The 27,939-nt window shown below is 37.8% G+C and overlaps 1 protein-coding gene across 1 annotated transcript in view; it reads right to left on the bottom strand.

The window, feature by feature from the left end:
* POC1B (POC1 centriolar protein B) overlaps positions 1-27,939 on the bottom strand; it is a 97,751-nt gene that overhangs the window by 39,918 nt on the left and 29,894 nt on the right. The window contains exons 5-10 of the mRNA XM_079774872.1: positions 16,948-17,055; positions 16,708-16,823; positions 15,513-15,646; positions 13,278-13,346; positions 12,432-12,584; positions 4,041-4,121 (exon numbers count right to left, since the gene is read on the bottom strand). Of these exons, the coding sequence (XP_079630998.1) occupies positions 4,041-4,121; positions 12,432-12,584; positions 13,278-13,346; positions 15,513-15,646; positions 16,708-16,823; positions 16,948-17,055 (661 nt within the window). The remainder of the gene's footprint in view (positions 1-4,040; positions 4,122-12,431; positions 12,585-13,277; positions 13,347-15,512; positions 15,647-16,707; positions 16,824-16,947; positions 17,056-27,939) is intronic.

Raw genomic sequence — 27,939 nt, forward strand, 5'->3', positions numbered from 1 at the left:
GAATACTCCCATTAGCAAACTTTCAATTGACAATCACGTACACTTGGCAATCTAGTATACTGAAACTGCCACTTGTTCCCTACACTGTTATTCCTGCCTGGTGAGGTTGGACATTTCTTGAGGTCAGGTGGTCAGCCTGAGTCCCCTCCACATCTCATGCAATTCCTTCATGCAGTATGGCTTTAAGAATTTTGATTGATGAACAGCAAAAAACTGTAGACACTGATAATCTTCTACGATGTAATTGCAAATTCTCCATTTATTGTAGAGAATTCATTTGACCTGAAATACTGTCCCTAATTCTAAAGAAAGGTATACACATTATATTCATATTCTCTACACAGTGGCCAGAATGAAGATGAGAACACTTTCAGTTCTCTGAGAAGACTGCAGTGTTTTGACAATCAGAGCAACATTGGCAAGATTGTCAATTTCATTTTGTTCATTTATAGGACAAATAACAAAATTAACACTTCAAAACTTAGGAATATGGTTTATCTAAATATAAAAACATTTAAATAATTCCAGAGTATTATGAATAAATTTTATTTCCAGTCAGCATTTTTTAAAACACTTTATGTTAGGATACAGAAGAGGAATTCTCATTTTGCTGCTTGCCTTTTGGGTGGGGTGGGGGGATACTGGAACATCTTACATAGCTATAGCATGTCAATAAATGCCCTTGTACAATTTTGATGACAAAACCCTGGTCTCATTGTAACTGAATATTTGAAAATATTAAAAAGATTCACTGGATTCTTTAATTAATCTTTAAAAAATCAGTATATAAGTGACAACATAATCACAATAAAGATTCAAAAATTTGAGATCCATATTATTAAACTATGTATATATGACAGCCAGTATATGCCTTTACAGAAACACTATTTTACACACAAAGCTTTAAAAATGCAGACTGGTAACAGCTTATTTTGACCCCAAAATATTGTATCAAATTTACTGCCTGGCATTAGAGGCATATGTGCAAGCCACAAAAATACCAATTGGCACACTGCATGTCATAATTCCTTCTGTATAGCAAAAAGGCATCAGAGTGTAGGTAAGATATCAGTACACTTAGATCTTCAACTCATCCTGCACATAATATTAACTCAAGCCAAAGTAGAAATGGAAACCAACTGTTTCTTATACCACAACAAACCTGCTTTTATCCTAAGAAATTTGACGAATTAAGGTTTAAAGAGTAATCTTTTTATGTCCCATCTTGATTAAATGAATTTCTAAGGAAATGTTCTTCCAGTTTACAAAAACCAAACAAATCCCCAAATAAACAATAACCACAATAACAAAAGCCAAACCCACCTTTAAGCACTGCTTTTATTGAATTCCAATAGTTCTCTGAGTTTTTAAATTATAATCACAGGCAAAGTCCACACCATAAATATTTAATGCAAATATGCTTCATGCCAGAGCAGAAACAAATCTCCCTCACAATTGTGTCTGATTTGTTGTGGAGAAGCCAAAGAAAAGCAGTTAAGGCACAGACGACAGAGTATGAATTACTTACCAGTAGATAAATGGGAAAGCAAACAGTTTAAAGTGATTTCACTTTAGTTTTCTAACAAATTATCTATCACTGAGCTAAAAATATTACATATACACATTGAAGAGCCAACTTGGATGTGAGAAGATATTTGCAAATGATTATCCAATAAGGGGTTAATATCCAAAATACATAAGAAACTCATACAACCTGACACCAAAAACAAAAACAAACCAACAATCCACCTGAATAGACAGTTCTACCCAGAGGGCATACAGATGGCCAACAGACATATGAGAAGATGCGCAATATCACTAATCATTAGGGAAATGCAAATTAAAACCACAATGAGCTATCACCTCACACCTGTCAGAGTGGCTATCATCACTAAATCAACAAATAACAAGTGCTGGAGAGGATGTGGAGAAAAGGGAACCCTTGAGTGCACTGCTGGTGGGATTGTAAATTAGTGCAGCCACTACAGAAAACAGTATGGAGATTCCTGAAAATATTAAAAATAGAGCTGCCATATGGTCCTGAAATTCCACTTCTGGGTATTTATCGAAAAAAAAAAAAAACATTAATTTGAAAACATATACGCACCTCTATGTTCACTGCAGCATTACTAGTAACAGCCAAGATATGGAAGCAATCTAGATGTCCATCAATAGGTGAATGGATAAATAAGATTTGGTACACACACACACACACACACACACACACACACACACACAATGGAAATTTATTCAGCAATGTAAAAGAATGATATTGTGCCATGTGTGACAACATGGATGGACCTAGAGAGTATTATGCTAAATGAAATAAGTCAGAGAAAGACAAATACTCTACATGGTATCACTTACATGTGGATTCCAAATGAAACAAAATAAATGAATAAAGAAAACAGAAACAGACCACAGATACAGAGAATGAGCTGATGGTTGCCAAAGGGGAGGATGTGGGAGGGATGGCAATTAAAAAAAACTTTAAAAAAGGAAAAATATGAAAGGGAAAAAAATGTAAAGAAAAGCACTTTAGAGATGTTCTTTATAAAAATCTAACTGCTTTATGAGCATCTATTCCTTCAGAAAAATGCCCTAATATATATATATATATATATATATATATATATATATATATATATATATATATATATATCTATCCAGGAGTCGGGCTATTCCTTGCCTGGGGGCAAGCAGTGATCTTCCAGATTATAAAAGAATATGCCTAGATGGGACTTCATAAACTGAATCCCAAACTAATTTATAGCAACAAGTTTTTATCCTATGTTTTCTTGTCTGTTTTATTTTTATGTAGCATCAGGCACACAACTCAAAGTAACTGTGGAGTCTTCTTCCTTTTAATACTTACATATTGGGTTGAACCATGGGAAATCACTGATATTAGCCCATTTTGCTTACAAAATGGCAATTTCACATAATTTAACCTAATATTATCCTCCCATGGATAATAATTATACTCTTTGGGCTTATTATTCTGTTTTGTATCACAACTGCAGACGTGTCATGTGTTTATTACACAGAATTGTCCTCTAGAAGTCCCACATAGACTGCATTCCCGAGTGAGGGGCCTATACCATAGACTTTGGCACCTGTGGATTACCATCCAAGGATGGACGACTCCCTGCTATCAATTGCTAGGTGGCAGTTACGCCACCTCCATGGCACTGTCCACTGAGAACACATGGACTCCTCGGGCCATGAAGCTCTGCAAAGCTTGAAGGGTAATGGCAGCAAGAGTGAGTCTCCAAGTGTGGACTGTCTGCTAAGTCAGGAATGCCCAAATGTAGTCTAAGAAGCAGCACATCTCCAAACCACCTAGTTTTTGCTTCTCTCACTACAGGAACCAAACCCCAATCACCAGAATTTGTAAATTTCAGCACACCTTTCAGTAGTGACACCATCACAGGAGTGTCACCAAGACCATGCTACTCCTCTCATTTGTTCTTATGATTAGTTGCACTGACTAGCAGAATCGACGGCAACAATGATCAGCCTTGCAATGACGAACAGACTCAAATTGATATGCTGAGACACTCAATTTTTGAAGACTGGATATACTGAGTAAATAAATTATCTGTATAGAATTTTTACAAACAAAATTGCAAGTATTAGGAATATTTTTGAATGTCTGCTTAGTCCACATGAATTAACAAAGGTAAACAACTGCTTTTAAGAGACTACAAGTAAGTGTAACACCTCTGAAAGGCAATTAACCAAGAAGAAAGTCTGTTCTGTGACAGCAAGTGAAATGTCATCTGGGTAGCACCTTGACAGGAGATGAGACAATGTGTATGGATTAGACTGAGTTTGAGGTCCTCAAAATGAAGGCTTTTAGGAAATTGGGCTGCTCCCCCTTGTGGCTATGTAGATACATTGTTAATATGACTTTTTGTATGAAGTTTTTCTATGCTAAAATGTTAGGCTACTTAGCCCACTTTTTATCACCTCTCTTTTACAGAAAAATGGATTGTGCCAAATACCGAAATGCCACTTAAATGTCAAAGAAAACTTACGGTGGTAGAATCAAAAGAAAGGATGTCCACAACAGGGGGAGTAGAGGTCCGCAAGTCAGTTACCTCAAGCTTTGGATTAATCTGTGTATATACATAAGAAAAGTTCATATTAGAAAGTTATACCATAAGAAACTGGAGGATATTTGTAAAACTTAGAGAACATTTCCTAATATATTCTAAAATTAAAGTACATTGGTATATTCATTAACATGGATGTAAAAATTTAAAACAAAATATTAGCCTTTTGAACCTATCAATGTATAAGAAAAGATCATGACCAAGCTGAATTTATTCCAGAAATAAAAAGTTAATTTTACATTAGAAAATCAATATAATTCACCTAATAAGGGGATTTAAAAACAAAATAAAATGACCCACCTCAAAACGCAGAAAAAATCCTAGCCAGTTTATTAACACAAGAAAAGGAAATAAAAGTTGTTAAGATGTAAGAATTGGAATAGAAGAAATAAAATTGTCATCATATATTATATAATTGTCTATGGAGAAATCCCCAAAGAATCTACTGCTACATCATTAAAGCTAAAAGAAAGTTTACGAAATTGAAAATAAAAATAAATTGTATGTCTGCACTTCAAGATAGTTAGAAATATAAATTTCAAAAAGATATTTATAATACCATAAAATAAAATAAATACATCAGAATCTATATATATAAAAGCCTACGCGACTGTTCGACCGGTAACTATGATGCGCAATGACCACCAGGGGACAGACGCTCCAACCGGTAGGTTAGGTTGCTGCCGGGGACCTGTCAGCCCCGAAACTGATTCACCTGCACCCCAGACCCAGAGAGGAGGGTGGAGAGAGCCCAATTCCCTGTGGAATCGGCTGTGGGTTAGCTTGCTGCTGGGGCCCTGTCGGCCCCGACTCTGGTTCACCCACACCAGATTCCCTTTCAATGTGCATGAATCCGTGCACCAGGCCACTAGTAAACATATAAAAATGGATATGACCTATACAGGAAAAAATAATCAAACTCATGTAAAGACACAAAATAAAAAGTTCTAACATTGAGCTCAGATGGAGAGTCCTGTATGTACCAAAAATAAGTATAAAAGGAAAATGGTACCTCAAATCAACAGAGGAAAGATGATTTATAGTTGAGAAAACTGGTTCATTATATGGGCCTCTGACTAATATACTACATACAAAGGTAGATAACATATCAACTAGAAATCTAAGTGTTATGTTGTTACAAAGTTAATAAAGATAAATATATAAGAATTAGAGGACTGGTGCATGAAATTCGTGCATGGGGGGGATGTCCCTCAGCCCAGCCTGCACCCTCTCCAATCTGGGACCCCTCGAGGGATGTCCAACTGCCTGTTTAGGCCTGATCCCGGTAGGGCCTAAAAAGGCAGTTGGACATTCCTCTCACAATCCAGGACTGCTGGCTCCCAACTGCTCGCCTGCCTGCCCTCTTGATTGCCCCTTCAGATTGCTTCTGCCTGCCAGCCTGATCACCCCCTAACCACTCCCCTGCCAGCCTGATTAATGCCTGACTGATCCCCTGCCAGCCTGATTGCCCCCAACTGCCCTCCCCTGCAGGCCTGGTCCCCCCCAACTGCCCTCCCCTGCAGGCCTGATCCCCCCAACTGCTCTCCCCTGCAGGCCTGGGTCCCCCCAACTTCCCTTCCCTGCAGGCCCGGTTGCCCCCAACTTCTCTCCTCTGCCAGCCTGGTCACCCCTAACTGCCCTCCCCTGCAAGCTTGATTGCTCCCAACTGCCCTCCCTTGCAGGCCTGGTCCCTCCCAACTGCCCTCCCCTGCTGGCCATCTTGTGGCGGCCATCTTGTGTCCACATGGGGGCAGCCATCTTTGACCACATGGGGGCAGCAATCTTGTGTGTTGGAGTGATGGTCAATTTGCATATTACTCTTTTATTAGATAGGATAGAGGCCTGGTGCACAGGTGGGGGCCAGCTGGTTTGCCCTGAAGGGTGTCCCAGATCAGGGTGGGGGTTCCCTTGAGGCGTGGGGCGGCCTAGGCGAGGGGTCTGTGGTGGTTTGCAGGCCGGCCACCCCCCGGTGACCCAAGGGGAGGCTCTGGTATCTGGGACTTATTTATCTTCTATAATTGAAACTTTGTAGCTTTGAGCAAAGGCAAGGGCCAGCCAGGGCGGGTGGGAAGCTTGGCTTCCTCCATTGCCAGGGAAACCCAAGCCTCCTGCTCGCTCCGTGGCTGCAGCCATCTTGGTTGGGTTAATTTGCATACTCGCTCCTGATTGGCTGGTGGACGTGGCTTGTGGGTGTAGCGGCGGTATGGTCAATTTGCATGTTTCTCTTTTATTATTGTAGATATCTTTGCAACCCAGGGTCGAGAAGGACTACTAATACTTACACAAAAGCTGCAAAAGCAAAACCACAAGGAAAAAAAAATATTAATGCATCTGATTATATCAAAAGTAAGGATTTCTGTTTAACAATGAACATCACAAAGTTAACACTCAGATGATGGAACAGAAGGAGGTAGTGTGATGTCTAAAACTAAAAATGGCAAATATCTAAAATCCTTAAGAAAAACCTACATACAAATCAACGTGAAAAAGACATAAATCCCAAGAAAAAAATTATAGGAAAGAAAACCTGACAGCTAACCAGCATATAAAGAGATTTTCAGAAATGTTAGTAATTAGAAAAGATTAAAGCAAAATAGTATTTGACACCTATTAAACCGCAAATACTTGAAAGCTCAATGACGCCAACATCAATATCAGCATTGTTTGTAATGTAAAAAAGAAAAAATAACCATGGCCGAAAACCCCAAATGTTTATCAACAGTAGGGTAGATACATAAATCATGGAGATTACTACTGTGGTAAATTCATCGGAATCCCACACAGCAGTGAAAGAAATGAACTACAACTACATGCAACAATATGTAAATGTACGAATTCAGAGTGCATACATGATTCTCAGGATTTTAATATTATATTAAAAAGCAGATTACAGAAAAATATACTCAGTATGATTTCATTTGTATAAAGTTTAAAACCATCAAACCATACTTTTGTGTGAAATATAATACTTTGTTTTAAAAAAGCAAAGGAATAATTAACTAGAGTGGCAACTACTTTTGAGGGAGGTTATTTCCGAATTTGAGAAAATTAAACCACATCACCACAAACTATTTATTACACATTATGAATAGAAGCAGAACTTGTTATGAAATGAATGATAGGAGTAAGGACTCTGAAGAACTGCAAAGAAGAACCTGTTATCTGAGCACCTGGTGAGAAAGGCCTTCTATGGAGGACACAGAGCTGAAGATGGCTCCTCCTTCACAGAAGGTTTCAAAAACACACACACACAGAAAACACAGCAATGAGGTAAGAAACATTTCTGGGCAGAGAGGTGAATGCTGACTTTTGCACAGGGTAGCAATAAGAGAGGTTGGCAAAGGTCAAATTGTGAAGGGTGGAGGAATTTGGGAAGGCACAAACAAACTGGAAGCTAAAATGTGCTTTAGAAAGATTAATGGGACAGAGACATGCAGAGTATCAAGAATAAAGCAGGGATAAGAGTGAGGACTCCATTGTAACAGTCCTGGGCAGTGGAGATGAGGGCTGGGCCAGAGGTTAGAGGAGTGGAATGATTTTAAAAGCACTTATCCTATTTGAAGGGTATACCTGTAGTTTTGGAAACATGAAGAAACTTTTATAGTTATTCAGCCTCTTGTGTTAGAGGCAGAGGTACACACACCCAGTAATCGCCATGCTACAGTCAAGAAAAGATTACAACTTCAGGGTGAGAAGGGGGACTAGCCTCTCAACACCCGTGTTCCCTCCTGGCTGTCCGCAGAGCAGAACACACAGCCCCATCCTATGAGCTATGAGCCAGAGTTAAAGTGCAAGACGAGAGATCTGAGGATGACAGCGTTCCTTTCCATCTTAAGACAAGCTGTCCTAAGAAACTGGTTGCAAACATTCTATTCTCTTTCATCTACTGCCACCTAGTGTAGATATGAAATTGGTTACCTATGAAAAATACAATCTGGCTTTATCACCTGAACCTGGAACTGCTCTAAAAATCTAAATCACGTGGAAATAAATGGTCAGCATCTCTCATGGAGAAATCCTTGAGCTGATACAAGTTGGGAAACTGTTGATGTAACAGCATTTTATTGTATTGTGGCACAAGTTGCTGTCATATACATTAAACAGAGCAGGAAATTCTTATTAAGTAAAAGTTTACATTCCTCTCCATAATGGAAATATGCTGGGGATGGAGGGGAAGGGTGACAGTCAGTTAAGTTCTTTGCTAGCTAACCTTCAGGAATACCAACACTACCTTCCACTTTCCATTTTTATTAAAAGGAGAAACCTTTAATAATTAGTTGCCTCGAAATGAAGTGGGCCCTTATGAGAGGCTGAATGCTCTATCACTGAACACAGGACATATAATTGAGAGATTCATGCCAGAGGGAGAGGTTAGTCTATATGACCTCAGAGGGTGAGAACCCCACTCTGAGGTTCTCTGTAGCCATCATACTTAGGAATCCATGAACACAAACACTGCTACTAACAAATTCTGAAGGGCAAGGAATCTGCCCACTTTGTCCCCTGTTGCACACTCTAAAGCTACTACAATGTCCAACACATAGATACTTAATATGTTAACTTTGATTATACTGAGGCATTACATCAAAATGGTTAAAAGTACAGAATGGAACCAGAGTGCCTGGGTTGAATTCTAGTGTTCCCACCTACTAGCTTTATGATTTAACTGCACATGCCTCAATTTCTCATGGGATTAAAATGGTACTACATTATAGAGTTTGTAGGAAGATTAAATTACTTATGTGAAGGAATTAAAATAATGTTGTATGTGTTAGATATTATTAGTATTATTATTATCATGTAATCTCTGAAGAACAATTCAATAATACAGAACAAAATAATATAGCCATATATACTCCAGCTATAACTAAAATACAGATTGGTAGAGAAATGTTATTTTTTTTTTTACCTTAAGTTATAATGTTTTCTACCTTTATACAAGATTGAAATAAAGCTCAATCTCAGACCTGAAGACTTAAATTGATCACTTGTAGTTTTCAACAATGAATCATGTCCAGATTTTTATACAAATATTTGGTTATGTTACAAGAAGTTTTCCTTCCTACTAAATATCATACAAAATTTCCAATGCAATTTATAGATTAAGATAGTCTTAATAGTCATTATAAAATTAAAAGCCAATGGAGCAATTATTTTATTAATACTCTTAAACTGATTAACCACCATCCATTCCTATAATATTCTACAATTCTCCCAGAATAACTATTTTGATGCCTTACTGTCACCAAGATCTAACACCATCCCTTAGAATGACTCTATTGTCTTCCAATGAAAATATGCACAAGAGTCGGGGATTGCTCAGGATAAAGGGTCATGCACTCACATTAAGTTCCTTCTCCAAGATGTGAAGTCTACTTTTGTTTGGGAGCAGGGCTGGGCAATTTATAGTAGCTCCTAACAGCTTGAAAGAAGAAAGTCAGCATGACCTAGTGATGTGCCATAGCACAGTGTGGGCAGAGCTAAGACACATTATTTAGAAATTAGGTTTCTTTCCCACTAAAAAAAGAAAGAAGTTGTTCTCATGTTTTTAATTAAGATGGAGTGCCTAGGACAGAAGTGCTACAAAGGATCTGCAGTTAGATCAACAGAGAGGACACAGGAGGGGTCTGCTTCACACAGGGGGTAAGGATTTTATGCCTCATACCTTCTTTCATGTGACCTTCTTCTCTCATGTATTCTAAAAGCACACTGCTATCTCCCTGTCTACCCATGTAGAAATTAGTACTTTATATATTTAGTCAGCTAGTACCCAACGTCTAAGACTCCACAGGATCCCCCACCTTCAAAGGAGTGGAGCACTTTAGGCTGGAAAATGGGTGGTTTTTGCAAAAAAGGCCAAATAATCTCACCCAGAAGATTGAAATGATGCAATTCAAATAAGCTTCATGGAAAACAATAAAATTAAATCACAGAAATACTATGTTGCTTCAAACTTGGAAAGGAAACTTTCATGGTTACTGCAAAAAGAAGAAGTTAGTGAAATTAATCAGATTATAGATACCATTTATTCCATATCCTCTCATAATACATTTTTGTTCTTTTAATCATGAATTCCAACCTCAAAAATATCTTTTGCTAATTTTCAAACATTTCCAAAGTAACATGTAAGTTGAGTTTGCCTAAATATTTGAAAAATAATTCAATCCACAAAATTAGTCTTTCAAAGTAAAATTTACTTAATCTAAATGAACACACTGCATAATATCTAGTCTGATTCATACTATTCTATTCTAGGTGATATTTAAAGTGTTTAAAAATAATTAGATATTTAATATTTGTTAATAATATTAAATATGTTCTCTGTCTAGAAAACTTGTTTTTATTATAAGAGATTTTTTAAAGTTGTTTTAAAAACTTTTTGTTAATCCTCACTCAAGGATATTTTTCCATTGATTTGTAGAGAGTGGAAGGAAGGGGGAGAGACAGAGAGAGACACATCAACTGGTTGTTTCCCAAATGGAGCCTGCAACAGAGATACGTGCCCTTGACCAGAACCCAGGAATCTCTAGTCTGAGGGCCAATGTAAGAGATTTAAAAAAAAATTAAACAATTGTTCATATGCAGAATCCTATCACTTCTCTGGTATTTTATATTACAGAACATGAAGGTATTTTACAAATGTTCATTATGTACTTAATTTAAGCAACCATGAGTGCTTATAGGTAATTCAAAGTGGGTATACTCAGGCTGAGGCCACAAATACAATTCAGTCACAGTGCTTAACATTCTGTAACTGAACTCTGATTCCAAGATGAAAAGTCAGCTTTTAATAGGATTTTAAGTGTATATGTGAAAAATACGGTTGAGTGTGCCTTGCATGGCCTGGGTCATCCTGACCTCGCCATACAGAGCAACCGGCCAGTTCACTGCTTTCTGGCTGCAGTAAGAGCAGAGCTACTCAGACAACTTGTTGATGTTTTGAAGAAGGGTCAGCACTCTTAAGTGGCCTGGGACTGGCAGTAAATCACAGAGAAAATGGCTTGAAGTGCCAGCACTGAGGTAGTGTGGAGTCATGGAAATAGCACTGAATTAGGAGTAAGCAGAGCAGAGCTCAGCCTGCAGCCCAGCCAGCCAGCCATCCCTGTGAAAAGGTGGCCGGGCAGATGACAGGGCAGCAACTACATGGATGGTTAGGCTCAGTCACACCACAGTAATGCTAGAACAGAAAACACGGAGAGTGTTAGCAAAACCAGCTGGAGTTAAACAAGGAAAGGGAAGACAAATTAAAATATATTTCACATATATTTTATGTGAATACTTGTAATCACAGGGGATCAAAATACATCTATCATTATAGAAACTAAAACACAAATGTGATGAGCCACAAATTACATTATATACTTTCAAAAAAATAAGAGGAGTAGTAAAGCATAATATAAATACTTTATTTAGAAGAACTGGAAAGGTCAAAATTGGAAAGGACAAAATTATATCAAAGAACTGAAAATAAACATTACCAAGGAAAAACCAGGATAGAAATCCCCAAATGTGGCTAGATTAAACAAAATATAGACAATAGTCCAAAAAACTTAAAAGTTTTAAAAACTTGCACTTAGGAACTCAAAATACTTACTCTAAAAGCAAAGAGAGGCTCTGTTAATGATTAAAAATTCAGATGAATGGGAAATAATGATTTAATATTAACTCTTGGAAGAGAAAGGGGCTTATGGAGAATCATGCAAAATGGAAAGTATTGAGCAATGATGATTTTTTTTTTTTGAAGAGAGAACATTTAAATCTATAGCACTTAAAGAAACTTGTCAACAAAAAACACACATGTAAATAATTATATATTTAAAAATATATGTAAGCAAATAGTAAAATAGTATCAATTATTAGGTTTAATGCCCAAATCTCTTCTTTTTATTTTCCATAAGATTTTCTTCTTTGTTATAAAAGGACTTCAAGATTCTTATTTCAATAACTGTCATAAGTATTGCCCGTTAGCACTATTCTCATGGCAGCCATCACATGAGCTCCCTACACATGTCTAGAATAAGAAACTTGTTCAGACTTCAGTCACCAAAGCCTTAGATTTGTCATTTCCTATTACTATTAACACAGTTTTTAAGTTTTATTTCTAAGTCTTCAAGAAGGAAATATGAGAGGCTTTAGATCTATTACATACTATCATATTTAAAGTTTTACTAGTAAAAATAATTGTTTCTCAAAGTTCTGCTGTTGTAAGGCAGAACTAGGTTTTCTATAATTATGATTTCAAGCATCTAGTTGACCAGTAGCCCCAAAATTTGCACTTACAAATAGCAGGACAAATATGTACAAAGGACTCACTTCAACAGTCTCGATTTTCCCCTCATGGGAATGTGGTGTTCTTGGATAGATGTCAAAAAGATGTGGTGGTGAATCAAAATGTAATCTTTTGAGATTTCTTTTAAGAACATCTTTAGAATTCAGTTCATCAAAGTTAGTCCTCCATAATAAAATCTGTTAAAAAAAATTAAACAAGTTGGCAATTTATTGACTTGCATATACAAGCAATAGAACTGATTTAAAAAAAATGAATATACAAAATTGCCTTTCAAAATAGGAAGACTAGATAAATATTTCAACAACATTATTACTTCTCAATACTTTTTAAGGGTGTGAGATTTAGCTGTTTGAATTGCCTTCATGTCATTTAAAATTCATATTAAGAAAATAACATTACCTTAAAATCCTCTTTTTTTCCTAAAGCCCAAAACCATGTTGTCCACCTTATTCAATAAATCTGACTATGAATGACTTTTGGCTATTTTAAGTAAATGCAAACTTGCTGCATAAACAATTTATATTTACAATCCTCAAGAACCTTAACATTTCAAACACAAGATACAGACAAAATATTAGGCAACAATTCAAGTGAAAGTGCCACATTAATATTTGGCATACAACAAGTGTCAGTTACATGTATAATTGTAAAGGCAAGAAAAGAAAATAACTGCTATTTGAGTTCCAAGAATTATCAAAACTGTCACGACTTCAGCTATGAAATAGCAACGTCCTGGCATTAAGATAAAATATAAATTCATTAATATTCATTGGAACACATACAAACGAGCTGGCTGTAAAAATCTGTGCTGAGGTCTTGGATTCCTTTGCCCTAACCTAATCAAAGAGGGAGCTGAAAGACGTACAAACCTGCGTATCTGCGCCTCCTGATGAAAACAGCTCTCCACCTTTTGAAAATGAAACAGTAAAGACAGGTCCCTAAGATATAAATGGAAATAAAAGAAAAGTTACTTGGTGATGTTTTCTCATGCCCAAGCGTACGGTGAATATTAATTTTTTTCTAATTTATATAGACTATTGATGCAATAAGTCTGAGAGAACATATCTAACTGCTAGCAACTAATGCAGGTAGAGTGAAGGTAATCAAAGAACCAACCCAATTATATCAAAACACATATAAATGATATTAAATGAAAAAGAAATTATAATAAAAATTTTAAAATACACTTTTTTTTTCCTTTTAAAAGAAAAGCTTGTACATGTGTAAGTTAACAAGAATTTCTGTTAAGACTGTCTGGCTTTGGACTCTTTATTCAACAAATCACTAGCAGAAACTAAATGATAACTCTGAGAGTGATAAGAATGCAGCTACATGAAAAAAAAGGCCATATTCCCGTTTTCTGACTTCAATAGGCTTCATTGAGTCGCCCTTCATGTGGGCAACAGTGAGCCACTAATATTTTTAAAAGCAGGATATAGATAGGAGGAGAGCTGTGATGAAAACTAATGTCACAAACACTTTGTAAAGCATATGACTGTCTAACCACTATACCGTTTACCTGAAACTAAAACAAAAATAATATTGAATGAAAATTGATGTTGCAATTGTGAGATGATGGATTGAAGTAAGAATGAATGGTTGGAGGCCAGTTAGGAAGTTACTGCAATTATTTGGGTGAGAGGTAATGAGAACTTGAAATTGAGCAATGACTGTGAAGTTGGACAAGACTACACTTGGCACAGTCACAACATGCATAGCCTCTAGGTCAACTTTTCAATCCAGATAAGAGTAATTATTTCTCATTTCAAAATATCAGTATATTCTGTTCTGTTTATGTGTCCTTAATCTATACAAGAAAACTTCTTTAAAAAACCTTATATTTTTTAAGTTGACAACCCCACAGATTTAGGTTACTGTAGCCCCATAAACATCTTTTTCCTCCACATTGTGAAAAATTCCACCTCTGTGTATAAATTTTTCTTCTAAAATATTGTTTATCTTTTTTTCTATTAATCTATTTCCATGGATATTTTAATCCTTGGCTACTTTTATTGGTTATTTATTCAGCTTAAATACACACATGAGCTGGTTCGTGTCTATTTCTGCTTCACACTAACACAGCTGCAGAGCAAATGACAAAGCAAGCAGGAAGCCAAGCAAGATATATGAAGGCAGAAAAAAATCCTTCTCCCCTAGACCACTGAGCCCATTCTATTTCTGGATATAAACTGCTTATACTTGGTTAAAAGGAAGTATCTAGTACTTTTTAAAAAGGATGCATTCTTAAAAATTTAGAGGCGTTTGAATATTTACCCAGAAAGGAGGATTAGTTTACATACTTTAAGAAGTTTTTCTTTAGTGTGTTATATGCCAGGGTGTGTGTGTGTGTGTGTGTGTGTGTGTGTGTGTGTGTGTGTGTGTGTAATTGAACAAGCTCAATAAATAGGACCTCACTTTCCCACTGGGTTCTAAACCAATTGAGAAATAAGACAAAAAAAATAAGGCATATGAGAGCCAAATATCACCTTTCTTACTGGTAAAGGTTTGCAAAGAATGTGGCTTTATGTGTGCAAATGGGCTTTCTAGATCTGAATAACAGAATGAGTCAGATATGAGTGCCCAGCCACAGGCAAGACTGGACAAGGGCAGGCCTCCCCACAGTAAGTATCAGAGGAAAAGTGAGGCCGGCTTACTTCCAAGAGCAGAAGTCACTGGGCTCTACTTGATAAATTTCTCCTTGTAACCTCACCAGACGAGTGAAAGAAATGATTGCAGGGGTGTAGGAGGCTGAGTGTCAGAGCTAGTGGGACAGCCTCCACATGAGAAGAAAGATCAGAGGTTGGGAAAAAATGTATCTATCACCACTTAGCCAGTTAAACCTAAACTACATCCTGATGAAGGTAATAGTGAAAGATTAATTTAATGGCTATAAAAGATACATATTGATTTTGACAAGAATTACAATAAATATTATTTCTAAGAGTTGCTTCTGGAGGATAAAAGCATCATCTTGGAGGCAAAAATATTTTTTATGACAGCAGCAATGTATGCTATACTTGGAAAAATAATAAAGGCATATAATAAAATGGATCAAAACTTTAAAATATGTATCATTTAAAAAACAAAAAACTCAGTATTAGTACCGAATGTCCTTGAAGTGTATATATGAGCCTTCCTTCTAGTAGATCCAGAATCTTAAGTGTACCATCTGAAGAAGCAGTGATGAGATAGTTACCCGAAGGATGGAATGATACACAATTAACTCCGCCACTGTGAACTGATTTGTAGAAAATAAAGCAAAAATTGTTGAAAACAAAAATCAATTAAAGGCAATGTCTCCACAACATCAAATTTCTAAGTAGCTTACTAAAACAAATAAGTAGTTTGGTATAATATAGCTTGAGTATCCAGATAATGAGAAAGAATATCTTTCAAAATGAGAATATGTCATGGAAAGGTGATCTTGTAAACCACATAACTAAAAGTCTTTAGATATATTATCAATACAATCAACAGTTAATTATTACCGGCTCACAAAAGATATACAACTTTGCCTTAAGCTAAATTTAGTAATCAATTAGTAGCTTGGTAATAAGGGGTAGAGTGTGGAGATACTAGTATATTTGGAGAAGGGCACAATCTTGCCAATTTGAGCAATCATTTCTCATTTCACCATCCTTCCAATAGGAGGCAGTATAACACAGTGATGGAAAGTGTAAACAGAAAGACCCAGGTCAATTTTCAATTCTTTTAGAAGGTCACTTAGCCTCTTTAAGCCTCAATTTCCTTATTTTTAAATGGGAGTAATAATAATACCGCCTCTTGGGGCTGTTGTGAAGATTTATCAGTGTAGCAACACGGTAAATATTACACTTATTAAGTCTGAGAAATGTGGACTTAATGTAAACTCAATATAAACCAAGAAATTGATTTATTTCTCTTTTAACTTGAATACATACGCACAGTCAGATGTTGTTTTCTACCAGTTATAACAAGTATTTGTGCCAATTTCTAACCTCAACTTCTCATCATTATATAATCAGAGTTACTCCAGCAAATAACCAGAGTTTGCAAGTCTCACAGTAATCTCTTTCTTTCTTTTTTCTTTATAGTCCTGGCATCATTTTTAAGGTGCCTCCACCTCCCTCTCCACTCTGGCATCTACCCCAGCTTCTCAGACCATGCTGCTGACGGGGGCTAACTGTTCTTTAGTCCGTTCAAAGGCAGCCTGTGACTCTTATAAGAGGGCCAGACCACACTGAGAAGGATAGTCTGTCAGTTGAAGAGTTTCCCAGGAGTCCACTCAACAACTGAATTCTTTTGTTATAGAAACTGTACCTTGATAATGCTGGAGTAATTTGTTTAATCGTATATCCCAGATTTTCACAGTATGATCAGAACCTGCTGAAGCTATGCATGTACCATTAGGGCTAAAATCCACAAAATTTGCAAACCTAGGAGGAAAGGAACAGATGGTTTCATATTTTGATTTCTTTACTTTCTTTATTTGAACTGTAATAAATTAAATGTCTCCTTATTAAACCACATTACATAAATGCACAAATAGAATGGACTTACCCTACAGAATCTGAGAAATTACTGACACACTGCTTACTTGTGGTATCCCAAATTTTAATAGTTTTATCCTCACTACATGACACAATTAGTCTTCCATCGGGTGAAAATCTGGAAAGCACAAGAAAGAAGATTGTTTCTGTGAAAGGCTCCTGATAATCACAATCACAGCCATCACACTCCCACCATACACAAGTCAGGCTGTACATATTAAATAATGGAGACCACTGTTACCACAACATGTAGCAAAGTCTTATTCTGCAACCATCTTTCCAACTAAAAATAAGCACGACAAAGGACACTGATAGGCCATTAAAAGGTCAAATCACACTATATAGATTAACCAAGGTTCTTCTCTTTCATTCTTTTATTTAAGTAATTTAGTTTTATGGCACCTGTTCTAGTTTTTTGGTTCATCTCTGCACTCCTTTCAAGCCAAGTACCTTGCCTTTTTCTTTCTTTTCTTTTTTTTTTTGCCATGTACCTTGCTTTTTAAAAAATCTTTATTTCTTTCTCCTATATCTGTCATTTTTTGGTGTTATCCATATGACCCAAGAGAGCCTTTATTGTTCATCCCTCCAACCCTGTAGTTAAGCTTTTTGTAAGAAAAGGACTTGTGTGTCTAGAATTAAAATTAAATGATATCATCAACAAAAGAACCAGCTCCCCAAACCCGTAAGTTCCTGGACATGAGGAGGCCAGAGAGCGCCATTGGACTGAAAGTAGGACAACCCATTAACATGGAATGGAAACTCCTTCATGGACACACCTATCATCCACATGCCCCATTAAAAAACAAATGACAAAATTCTCACATGGCTTGTCTACTGTTTTTATGCTCTCCTTTCATTTTAAGATCCTTTTCAATGTTTCCCCCTGCCCTAAGTGCCTTTTTAGGATAGAAGAGCAGAAGACAAAAAAAATTTTTTAGACTACTATAAATTATGAATAGTATTATTGTCATTAATATTTTAGTGATAACAAAACCCCAAAAAAGATGAATTTAGGTCACAGACTGATTATGTTTCAATCTTATTTGTATTTCCCTCTATGCCCAGATTACTGTAAGTCATCAATTGTGGGTGTGGATTATAATTAAAGGCTTTTCTTTTTATTCTCTCATTTGATCCTCTCCTCCCTTCCTGTTCTTAAGGCTGACCTGACAGAAACTTGGGATATGGCACCTATGGATTCTCACCATTAAAAAAAGAAAAGACACAGAAGCACAATTAATTTCTACGTAAAATAATCTTTAAAATTCAAGAAAATAATCTTGTAAGAAAATATCTTCCATGATGGTAGTTCAGGGTAATTTTATAATAATGTAATATATTATTAAACTTTTCCAGCAGAAAATATGTGATGAAGATTCAAATATGAAGGACAATATTCTAGAAATGCTCCAAACAGATGAAATTTATTTTACACAGACCCTGGGGATAAGAAATCTACTCAGTATCCCCATGAAAATAAACTTTACATAATAATGTAAACAACTAATTCAAGGAATTAAATTGCATCTCTTAAGAAGCTATCTTTAAAAAAAATTACCTAATGTGAATATTTCTTCAAATGGTAAGAATATTTCTGAGATGACTTGATTCTTACATTTTAAGAGAGCAATGATGAAAAAAATAAAATGGAATGATCAAATTAAAAACAAAGGACGGAAATCCTCACCCTACATTATTGACTAAATCCTACCACCACCACCACCATCACTATCCTGCTAACCCTATAGCAACTCTTTTAATCCTCAATCAACCCTACAAAACAGGTGCTATTGCTAGCCTCAATTTACAGATGTATAAATGGAGTACATAAAGGACCAGTAACTGCCAGAGTCACACAACCAGGAAGATGAGAACCAGACAATCTGGCTCCATAGCTAAACTCTCAGTCACTCGGCTGGGTCCCTACTGAAAGGGAAGTGTCTTCTACTGGCCAAAGGATTTGGGACACACGAAGTTCTGTGTGGCTCCTGTGTGACCAAAGAAGGCCCTAAAGTGGAGAAGCATGAGACAGTGCTCCTCAGACGCTACGTGATCAGCTCTGACAGGCTAACCACTGGACTATCCTTTAATAAAAATCGGCTTGCATTACCATACACTGTGTGTTCCAGACGAGTTTGGAACATTCATTCATTCATTCATTCATTCAAATATTCACTGAGCACCTGCCAGAACCGGCACTGGACAACGTCCTGGGTAAAAGGAATATAGTGGCAAATGAAATGGAGATCCCTGTGTTCAGGAAGCTTTTAATCTAGGGAGTTAACGGGAGGGCACACAAATAATATAGTTGTAGACAGTGATAAAACAAAAAATGTGCCAATTTATCATTAGAAACTCCATCGAAAAAAACATGTTTTTAAAGCAACTTGTGAAAATGAGAAAGGAGGTATACTGGCCAGATAGAATTCATCCTAAGAAGGAGGGGCTATAAATAAGAGACATTTTTCAAACTAGAAATTTATCTTGAGCAGGACGGGTTATAGTCTGAGAGAAGCTTCCCCATGCTAAAGAAAGGAAGGGAGGGCAAACATTGATAAACAGGGAACGGAGGAGGTAGTGGGAAGAAGCTGGCAGCAGAGGGAGAGGTTTCTACCTCCAACTCCACATGACCAGAGGGGCATTCAGGGTCAAGGCCCCGCCCCTCCTCTGGACACTATATAATAATCCCTGCTTTCTGCATATGTTTTTTGCCTTTGGAGGGGTTGAAAGTAAAGATGGTGGCTTGTATCTTCTCTTCCCCTTTCACCTTTAATTAGATTCATAAAAAAATAAGCAAGCACCAATAAAATGGGCTTTTCTTTGCCCTGACTTTGATCAGGGCTCTGAGACATTAATAGATTTCTGATTCTCTAATTCAGTACCACCAACAGCCCTTTAAAACTTCCAGAGACTGCGTCACCAAAATGGATGTTGTATTAGTCAATGGTGACTAATGGATCAGGAGATGTGAACTGTCTACAAGGTATTTGAGAAGTTAATTGAACTACTTACTATTCAATCCTTCAAAATGTATTGGTACTCATTTGAGAGAATGAGGAAATTCTTGAATACTTTCCAGAAAAACTGGTTCACATTTCCTTGAAAGCAGCCTAAAAGTTATATAATAGGAGACCTTTAACTTGGAATCTATGGAGTTCCCAAAACTGTATGTACTAGTAAAACTGCATGTCTATATGTACATAGTTATTCATTCATTAGACAGCCAAATGGGCCCATGAACCATGAGATGTTTTACAGTAGTTTCATAAGAAATCAAAATTTTCATTTAAATATTTCTTATCATAGTATTCTATAAAAACAAATTTCTACACCTCAGCATTGTGAGATCAGAGTGGGCATTGTCCATGTCCTTAAAGAAACAAATCATTAGTAAGTGGTACTCTGAAGTCAGCAGTATTCAACAGGAGAGTGAAGCAGCAAAAAGCAGTGGAAATAAGACTGCCCAGTTAATACACAGTCCTGAATTGCAGGGTCATTTTGCAACTGCCCAGCTCTGTAACCTTGTGAAACTCATAACCCCCCTGGCTACCACTTTCTATTTGGATAATGTGAGACTTTGGATTGCATTCAGACCTCAAACTTTCATAGACTCAAATAAAAAGTAGTTTCAGTTTGCTTTAATGGGGTTGTGTTTACATACTGAAGTTGAAGTTCAAGACAATAAACAAAACATTTATGTTTTTTTAAGTGCTGGTCAGCATTAGAAGAGAAACCATCTGTTGCAGTAACAGGATTCACTCCTGCAACTGTTGAGAGACAAAAAACAGATGAAAGAGATATAAAAACATTTAAGTGTGCTAATTATTTGTTGGGTCATCCATCAGTTATGTGCCCAGACTTCTCTCCTGGATCTCCACCCTTGAGTATAACTGCCTACTGGGTGTCTCCTCTTGGATAGCCCTAGGCACCCCTGACTCTGAACTTGTCCAAACCTAAACTCACCTTCCTCCTCGGACAGTTTCTTCTCCAGTGTTACTTTCCTGAATGAACGGTTTCTGAAGTCAGAAACCTAGCAATCATGCTGGATTCCTCTTTCCCCTCCACTCCCCTACATTCTAATCCATGATTAGCCCCATCTCTTCAAACCGCAATGGGTCCTGCTACTTCCATTCTCTACATGCAAGAAAAGTGAACTTTAAATTGGAAATCAAATTTTCCAAATTAAAACCCTTTGGTGGCTTCACATTTCCCTTGGGAAAAAGTCTGACACCCTTACCACTGCTTATCAGGTCCTCTGGATCTGCCCTCCTGTCTCTTCATCTTCATCACTCCCCTCTTTCTGACACCACACCCCTCTTTTTACTCAGGACCTTGCTTCTGCCTCAGCTGTTTCCTCACACGTTTGTTCCCTATGCCTCAAATACCTCCCCGCTACTCTTTACCTAGTTTGAATTACCTAAAAGGATCTTATTCCTTCAAGTCTCCGCTCCCCTCACTTCATGAAAAGCCTTCCTGAATTTCCCCCTCCCCCAGGTTAACTCCTCAGGAGGTGTTCTTAACATGACTCATATGCACACACAACACGTGTTGTGTTTACTTCCCTAACAAAATGTAAGCCCCAAGACCACATCTGTCTTATTCACAGTTGTGTCCCTAGGCACAGTGCACGGTACTGACTACATCCTCAGCAAACATTTACGGCATAAGAAAAAAACTTTCTAAGGGAATTTGCACTAACTTAGAATTATAGTCAATGAGAGCTTATACTTAAAATCCTTGTATTTTGTCACACAATATGAACATACTTAATGTCAATGAACTATATATTGAAAATGGTAAGTTTTATCTTACATATATTTTAGCATAACAAAAATATCTTCAATTTAGATGGCTAAAGATCTCATGTAACACTACCAACAAATGAAAATTAAAGGCAGAGTTTCCCCCTAAAAATTAATGCTGTAAAACCAATAATGTTGAAAAAGTCTCATTAGGTTCTACTTATTTATGACTAAGAATACCATAAAGATACCTAAATTATCTCACATTATACATTATTTTTTAAAACTTGGGGCTACAATAATCCTAACATTTATTTATTTATCTATCTATTTATTTATTTTAATAGTATTTTTATTTACTTATTTTTTAATTCTTTATTGTTGAAAGTATTACATATGTCTCTTTTTTCCCCCATTGACCTCTCCCCACCCACTCCCACTCCCCAGCACAGGCCTTCAAACCGCCCCCCCCCCGCCCCCCGCTGTCTGTGAATCCTAACTTTTAAAAGAATTATTTTGCCCCTAAAACAGGTAATAATTCTCCCCCATATATATATTTCAAATGATAAATGTTTTTTCTTCATTACTCAAGAAGTTCTGACATATATAAAATTAATTCAAGAGTACAGAGTGATACATTAAGGATGCATAGTGTAACTTCTAGAGATTACCAATAAAAAACAACAACAACATGGACAAAGAATAAAACTAAAATGCCTGCAGAGGAAATAAAATGGGATACTAAGAAATACTGAATTAATCCAAAAGAAAAGCAGGGAAAAGGAATAAACAAATGAGATAAATAGAAATCAAAGAGCAAAATGATAGACTTAAACCTAATCATAGGACTAGTTACATAAAGTTAAACAGAATACACATGCCAATGAAAAGACGGAGATTTGCAGACCCAAGTACTTGAAAATAAAGTTATCCTCTGATAGTTAAATATATAAAATGCATATATAAAAGGAGGATAGTAGTTATTATATATAGTAGCAACCTCTAAAACTATGTGCAAATATGTGAAATGACTTTTGGACACAACCTAAACATGACTCCAGTATAATCCTGAGGAGGAAAAAACTGGAATGTGAGGGTAATTAATAGCTGACATTAGTTACATTCATTAACCTGTTTATTCATGATGACTATGAAGAAGGTACCCCTTTGTGCCCAATTACAAAAGAGCAGACAAAGGCCCTGAGAGGTTATGTCATGTTCCCAGCATCACATGCTGGTGAGCCCATGCTCTTAGCTACTTCTTGCTATCTCTGCTGAAACGAAGCAACAAAACTGCACTTCCTGAAAGAGGAGGTGCCCAGCGACAGCGTGTCTCCCGCCAGGCCCAGGGAGAGCACCTGGCCAGCAGAAGTGATCCTGCTGATTCCTTGGCAGGTGTGTATATGTGGCAAAGATAGGTCCACCTCACTATCCCAACCCGAGGAAACTATCCATCAAGATTTTTTTCAACAAACTCTCTTGCTTTGGTTCCAGAGCCCACTGAAGTCTTATTGTGACTTTCTTGACAAGGGAAGAAGACCCTGACTGAGGCACACAAATCTTCTAGTCCACTTGAAAGTTAGTGCTGTCACTGTAAATAACTAAACTGGTATCTGGCTTATGTTTCCTAAATTTTTTAAGTGCGCTTAGATTCCCTCTGAGCTTTCTCACGTCTGGGTAAAGAGCAGAAACAGGACTTCTAGTCCTTCAGACTTTGGAAGAAAGTCCTGGACTAGGATGACCCTATTAAGGCTATATTTTCACAGGAAGTTGCACAAACACTCTGAGAGGCTGAGCCTGAGCGGTCAATTGGACCCTCTCAATTCTCTTTGTCTCTAACAGCAGTTAAGTTGAGCCAAGAAAAAACACTGTAATAAATACTTGAGAAGAATCTCTAAGCTTGCTGTAGAGCACCTATAAGGAAAGTTGCCAAGAAGATGAAATCTTTATTCATTCAATTTAACCCAATTATTTATCTAAGAACATTCTTCCAGAGAGTTCTCTGGAGTATTTCATATGAATCACTCCCTCCAAACAGTAAGAAAGCAAATGATTTTTAAAAACAAACCTCAGAACCACAATGTACCAGCAAGATAAAGGCATCCCATTAACACCAGGTATGCTGAGTATAAAAATTATCAACCTGAACAGAGGTAGACCAAAATGGAAAAAGAAAGTAGTGAAGCCATGTGAACATTCCCCATGGGAGATGCATTGCAGTACTCCTGAATTTGATACAAAGAATCCACAAAAATGACTCCTGCCTCAAGAGAATGCCCACCAAAGCTACCTGGTCACTGATTCATCGATTCATTCAAACCACGTTTTTGTACAACTCTGAGCCTTCCCCACTCTACAACTAATACTCCACAGTGCTCCTCCCACTGTATCTGATTCTACCTCGGAACACTCTTCCCGACTCTGCCTCACTAGCTACCTCACTTCAGTCAATGTTCCTTAGAAAAGACACTTCCCCGACCACTATCTGTGAAATACCACCCCACCCCATCACTCTCCTAGCATGTTACCCTACAGTATTTTCCTGCAGAGCACATATCACTAATATATTTGTTTACTGTCTGATCTCTCTTTGGTGGAAGGTGCTCCATGAGCACAGGAATTTTGTATTTTGCTCCCTGTAGTATCTATACAATTTAGAACAGTGCCTGAAAAGAGAACACAACATGAATAAAATATCTGTAATTCAAAGTCTAATAGGAAAGGGAGGCCTAAACTGACAGACTTCATAAACGGAGCAATGTGGCAGCATAAAGAATCAACAAACTCAGCCTGGGAGTCCAAACACTTCTTGGAAGAAGAGATGCAGAGCAGGACTGTGAAAGGAGGGTGGGATCTGGGTTATTCCAGGTGTTTCAGGCAGCATGTGGAAAGGCACAGATTATAACGGAACCTCACACACGTGGTAGCTGTAACAAGGTGAATGGTGAAAGGGACAAAAGATGAGGCTGGAACAGAAGGCAAGCAGATGTGCCAGGGCAAGGAGTCAGAATGCTTTTAAGCTGAGGAGCAGTGTGATGGGATTTTCATTTCAGAAGGTCTCTTTGGAGGCAGTAGGGGGGTGGGGAGAAAGGCTGAATGAAGGCAAATCGGTAGTCAAGGAGGACATTTAGGAGGTTATTGCAGAAGTCTCTACAAGAGCCAGTGATGCTAAAAATTAAGGCAGTGGTATTGGCCTGGAGATAAAGCAGGTGTCTGGAGTGCACATGATCAATGTGAGGATAACTCCCACTTTTACAAAACTCTGCTCCACTATCACTTCCTATGGAAAGTGCCTTTATTTTATTTTATTTTATTTTATTTTATTTTATTTTTTGTTAATTCTCACCCAAGGATACTTTTCCCATTGATTTTTAGATAGAGTGGGAGGGGGAGAGACAGAGAGAGAGAAACATGGATGTGAAAGACATCGATTGTTTGCCTCCTGCACATGTCTGGACTGGGGCTGGGGATGGAGCCTGGTGCCCTTGATTGGAATTGAATCCGAGGCCACTGGTCAACACTCTATCCACTAAGCCAAACTGGCTAGGACTGGAAAGTGCCTTTAAAAAGAAAGCAAAAGGAAATTTTTTCCAGGCTCATATCTCTCCTCCCCCACACACGTGCTAATAATTCCAGGTATAGCTGTATCCAGAAACTACACCATGTAACTAGACAGCCATTCATTTTGCTTTATCTCAGAGTTCTGCTCCCCTTGGAATCAGCATCATTCCCATGGCATCCCTCAGCAGCTACAGGCTTAACTGAGCCTAGAAAAAGCAATCCCAGGGGAAAGTCCTGCGGTCCCAACACGACTCACTAACTCCTAGAGGGAGATGCTCTGATCTGCATGGCAGGCCTGAGAAGAATGCCTGCGGCTGGAGCTGGAGATAGGGCCTCTCCAGCACATGCGTAACACGGGAATGGGCCGTGGGGGAGGGCTGGTTCCTCAGGGAAAACTCGGGCACCATTACCACCCTACGGGGAATGGATGCCAGGCAGACAGCCATGAAGAGTCCCACCATCGCTTTCTTTTTGTGAATGGATAAGGAATAACAACATTTGCAGTGGCTCCTCCCCATTCCCGAGCTGCTCCCTATCTAAAGGGGCCCAGCTGGAGGAATGGCAGCCCTAGGGCTCCACTCAGTCCCCAACAGTCAACTTGCATTTCTCATCCTCACAAGAGTCTGCAGAGGTTGAGAGCCATAACCTAACTTGCCCAGTGGTAACAAGGCGGTTCAGGTAGGCATGCGAATCTTGGCGTGGACCCTCTTACTGTAGTCATGCCGGTTAAAAGACCAATCAGAAAAGAAGAGCTCAGAAATGATCATGTTTCTTCCCAATTCCAAGCCCTCGTGTCTTTGTATTTCCTGTAGGATGAAGTAAAATCTTTTCATATCATCCAGTGACTCTGAGCCTTCCCCACCTCCTCTCCGACCTTGTCCCACTTTGCTTCCTGTGTCTAGCCATAGCTGAATGAATACTACATGTTCCCAGAACACACTCTGAACTCCCAGTGCTTATTCCTGCCGATTCCTTCCATGGACCGGTTTACCACCCTCTTCCCATCTGATAATATCCAGCTGTCTCCCACTCCCCTTTCCTTTCCTCAGTTTTGGGCCGGGAATACCTTCCTTGACTTTTCCTCACACAAATCTAATTCAGCGCCCACTCAGAGATTCCCTTATCATCTTCTCATAGGACACACCATTTTATAATTATTTGGTATCTTATTCCTACCCTTGAACTGTAAAAGCTCCTTGAGGCTAATACTGTTTCTTTCAACTCTAGACCTAGCACAGATATGTGATACAGACTGGGGATTATGCTTACTAAAGGAATATTTTGAAGACCAAAATTTCACTTCATTGGTGACCTTTCAACCTTTCATAAATTCTTCTGCTCTTTGTTTTCTATTTATCTCATTTGTTTATTTCTTTTCCCTGCTTTTCTTTTGGATTAATTCTTAGTATCCCATTTTATTTCCTCTGTAGGCTTTTTAGCTTTATTCTTTGCCCATGTTGTGTGTTTTTTATTGGTAATCTCTACAAGTTATAATATGCATCCTTAACGTATCATTCTGTACTCTTAATTTTATGCCATTTCATATATGTCAGAACTTGTAAAACTTCTGTTAGAATTTACCAAAATATATCTTCATTTACCTACCTCTTATATCTACTTATGATATCAGCCCACAATACATTAAGCAACCATTTCTCAAAGAAAAAAGAAACAAAAAGTCTATTAATAGTATGTACCCCCCATATTTACCTTTTCTGGCACTCTTTATTCTTTTGTGTACTAGCAGATCCAAGTTTCCATCTGGTATCATTTCCCTTCAGCCTAAAAAACTTCATTTACTATTCTTGTAGTGCAGGTCTATTGGTAATAAATTCTCTCAACTTTTTGTTTATCCTCTTTAAAGGATATTTTTGCTGAGATGTTGAATTCTAGTTCAGTGGGTACTTTTTCTTTTAGGACTTTAAATATGTCATTCCAGTGTCTTCTGGTTTGCATTTTTTAATATGAAGGTAGAGATCATTTTTATTGTTACTCCCCTATAAAGTAATCTGTTCAGCTCAGTCTCCCAGTCATTGTTCTCTGCCAAGCCTCAGTCCCCTGTGAATAAGCAGCTTTGTATTTGACCAAGGGATTCATAGGTAGAACTTTGGGGGGGGTTTCTGCTCTTCAAAGTTTCTTTCTCACTTCCTGCCCTCAAAACTCCAGCCCCATAGCAGTTCTGAATTCCAATTTCTGTTTCCTTTGCCCAGCAAGACTGCTGCTGTCTCCTTGGGCTCTATGTCCCTGTGCCATGGTCTGAAAAATGCTCCCAGGTGGAAATCTGTTTTGGATTTGGTGCTCATCTTATTTGTTTCCATGTGTCAGGATTCAAAACCCTGTATTGTTTCTGTAATGTCTGAAAACAGTTGTTTAGTTTATTTTGCCCAGCAGTATGATTGTTTGTGGTAGGGATATAAGTCCCCCTTGTCCATGGCTGTCAGCTGACAGTAACACCTATAGCAGCACTTCTCCCAATAGAACGTTGCCAAGATTATGGAGTCATTCTTGGTTCCTCTCTTTCTCTGTCACATCCAATGTGACAGCACGTATTGTTGGCTGTACCTTCAAACTACTATATCTAGAATCCAGCTACTTCTCAAAATCTCCAGTGCCACCAGCTGGGACAGTTCAGGCTGGGATGGGAACTATTCCAACAGCCTCCTAACACCTCCTTGCTTCTGCCCTGACTTTTGAATCTC

The sequence above is a fragment of the Cnephaeus nilssonii genome (genome assembly GCF_951640355.1).
Source record: "Cnephaeus nilssonii genome assembly, chromosome: 6".
Classification (NCBI taxonomy): domain Eukaryota; kingdom Metazoa; phylum Chordata; class Mammalia; order Chiroptera; family Vespertilionidae; genus Cnephaeus; species Cnephaeus nilssonii.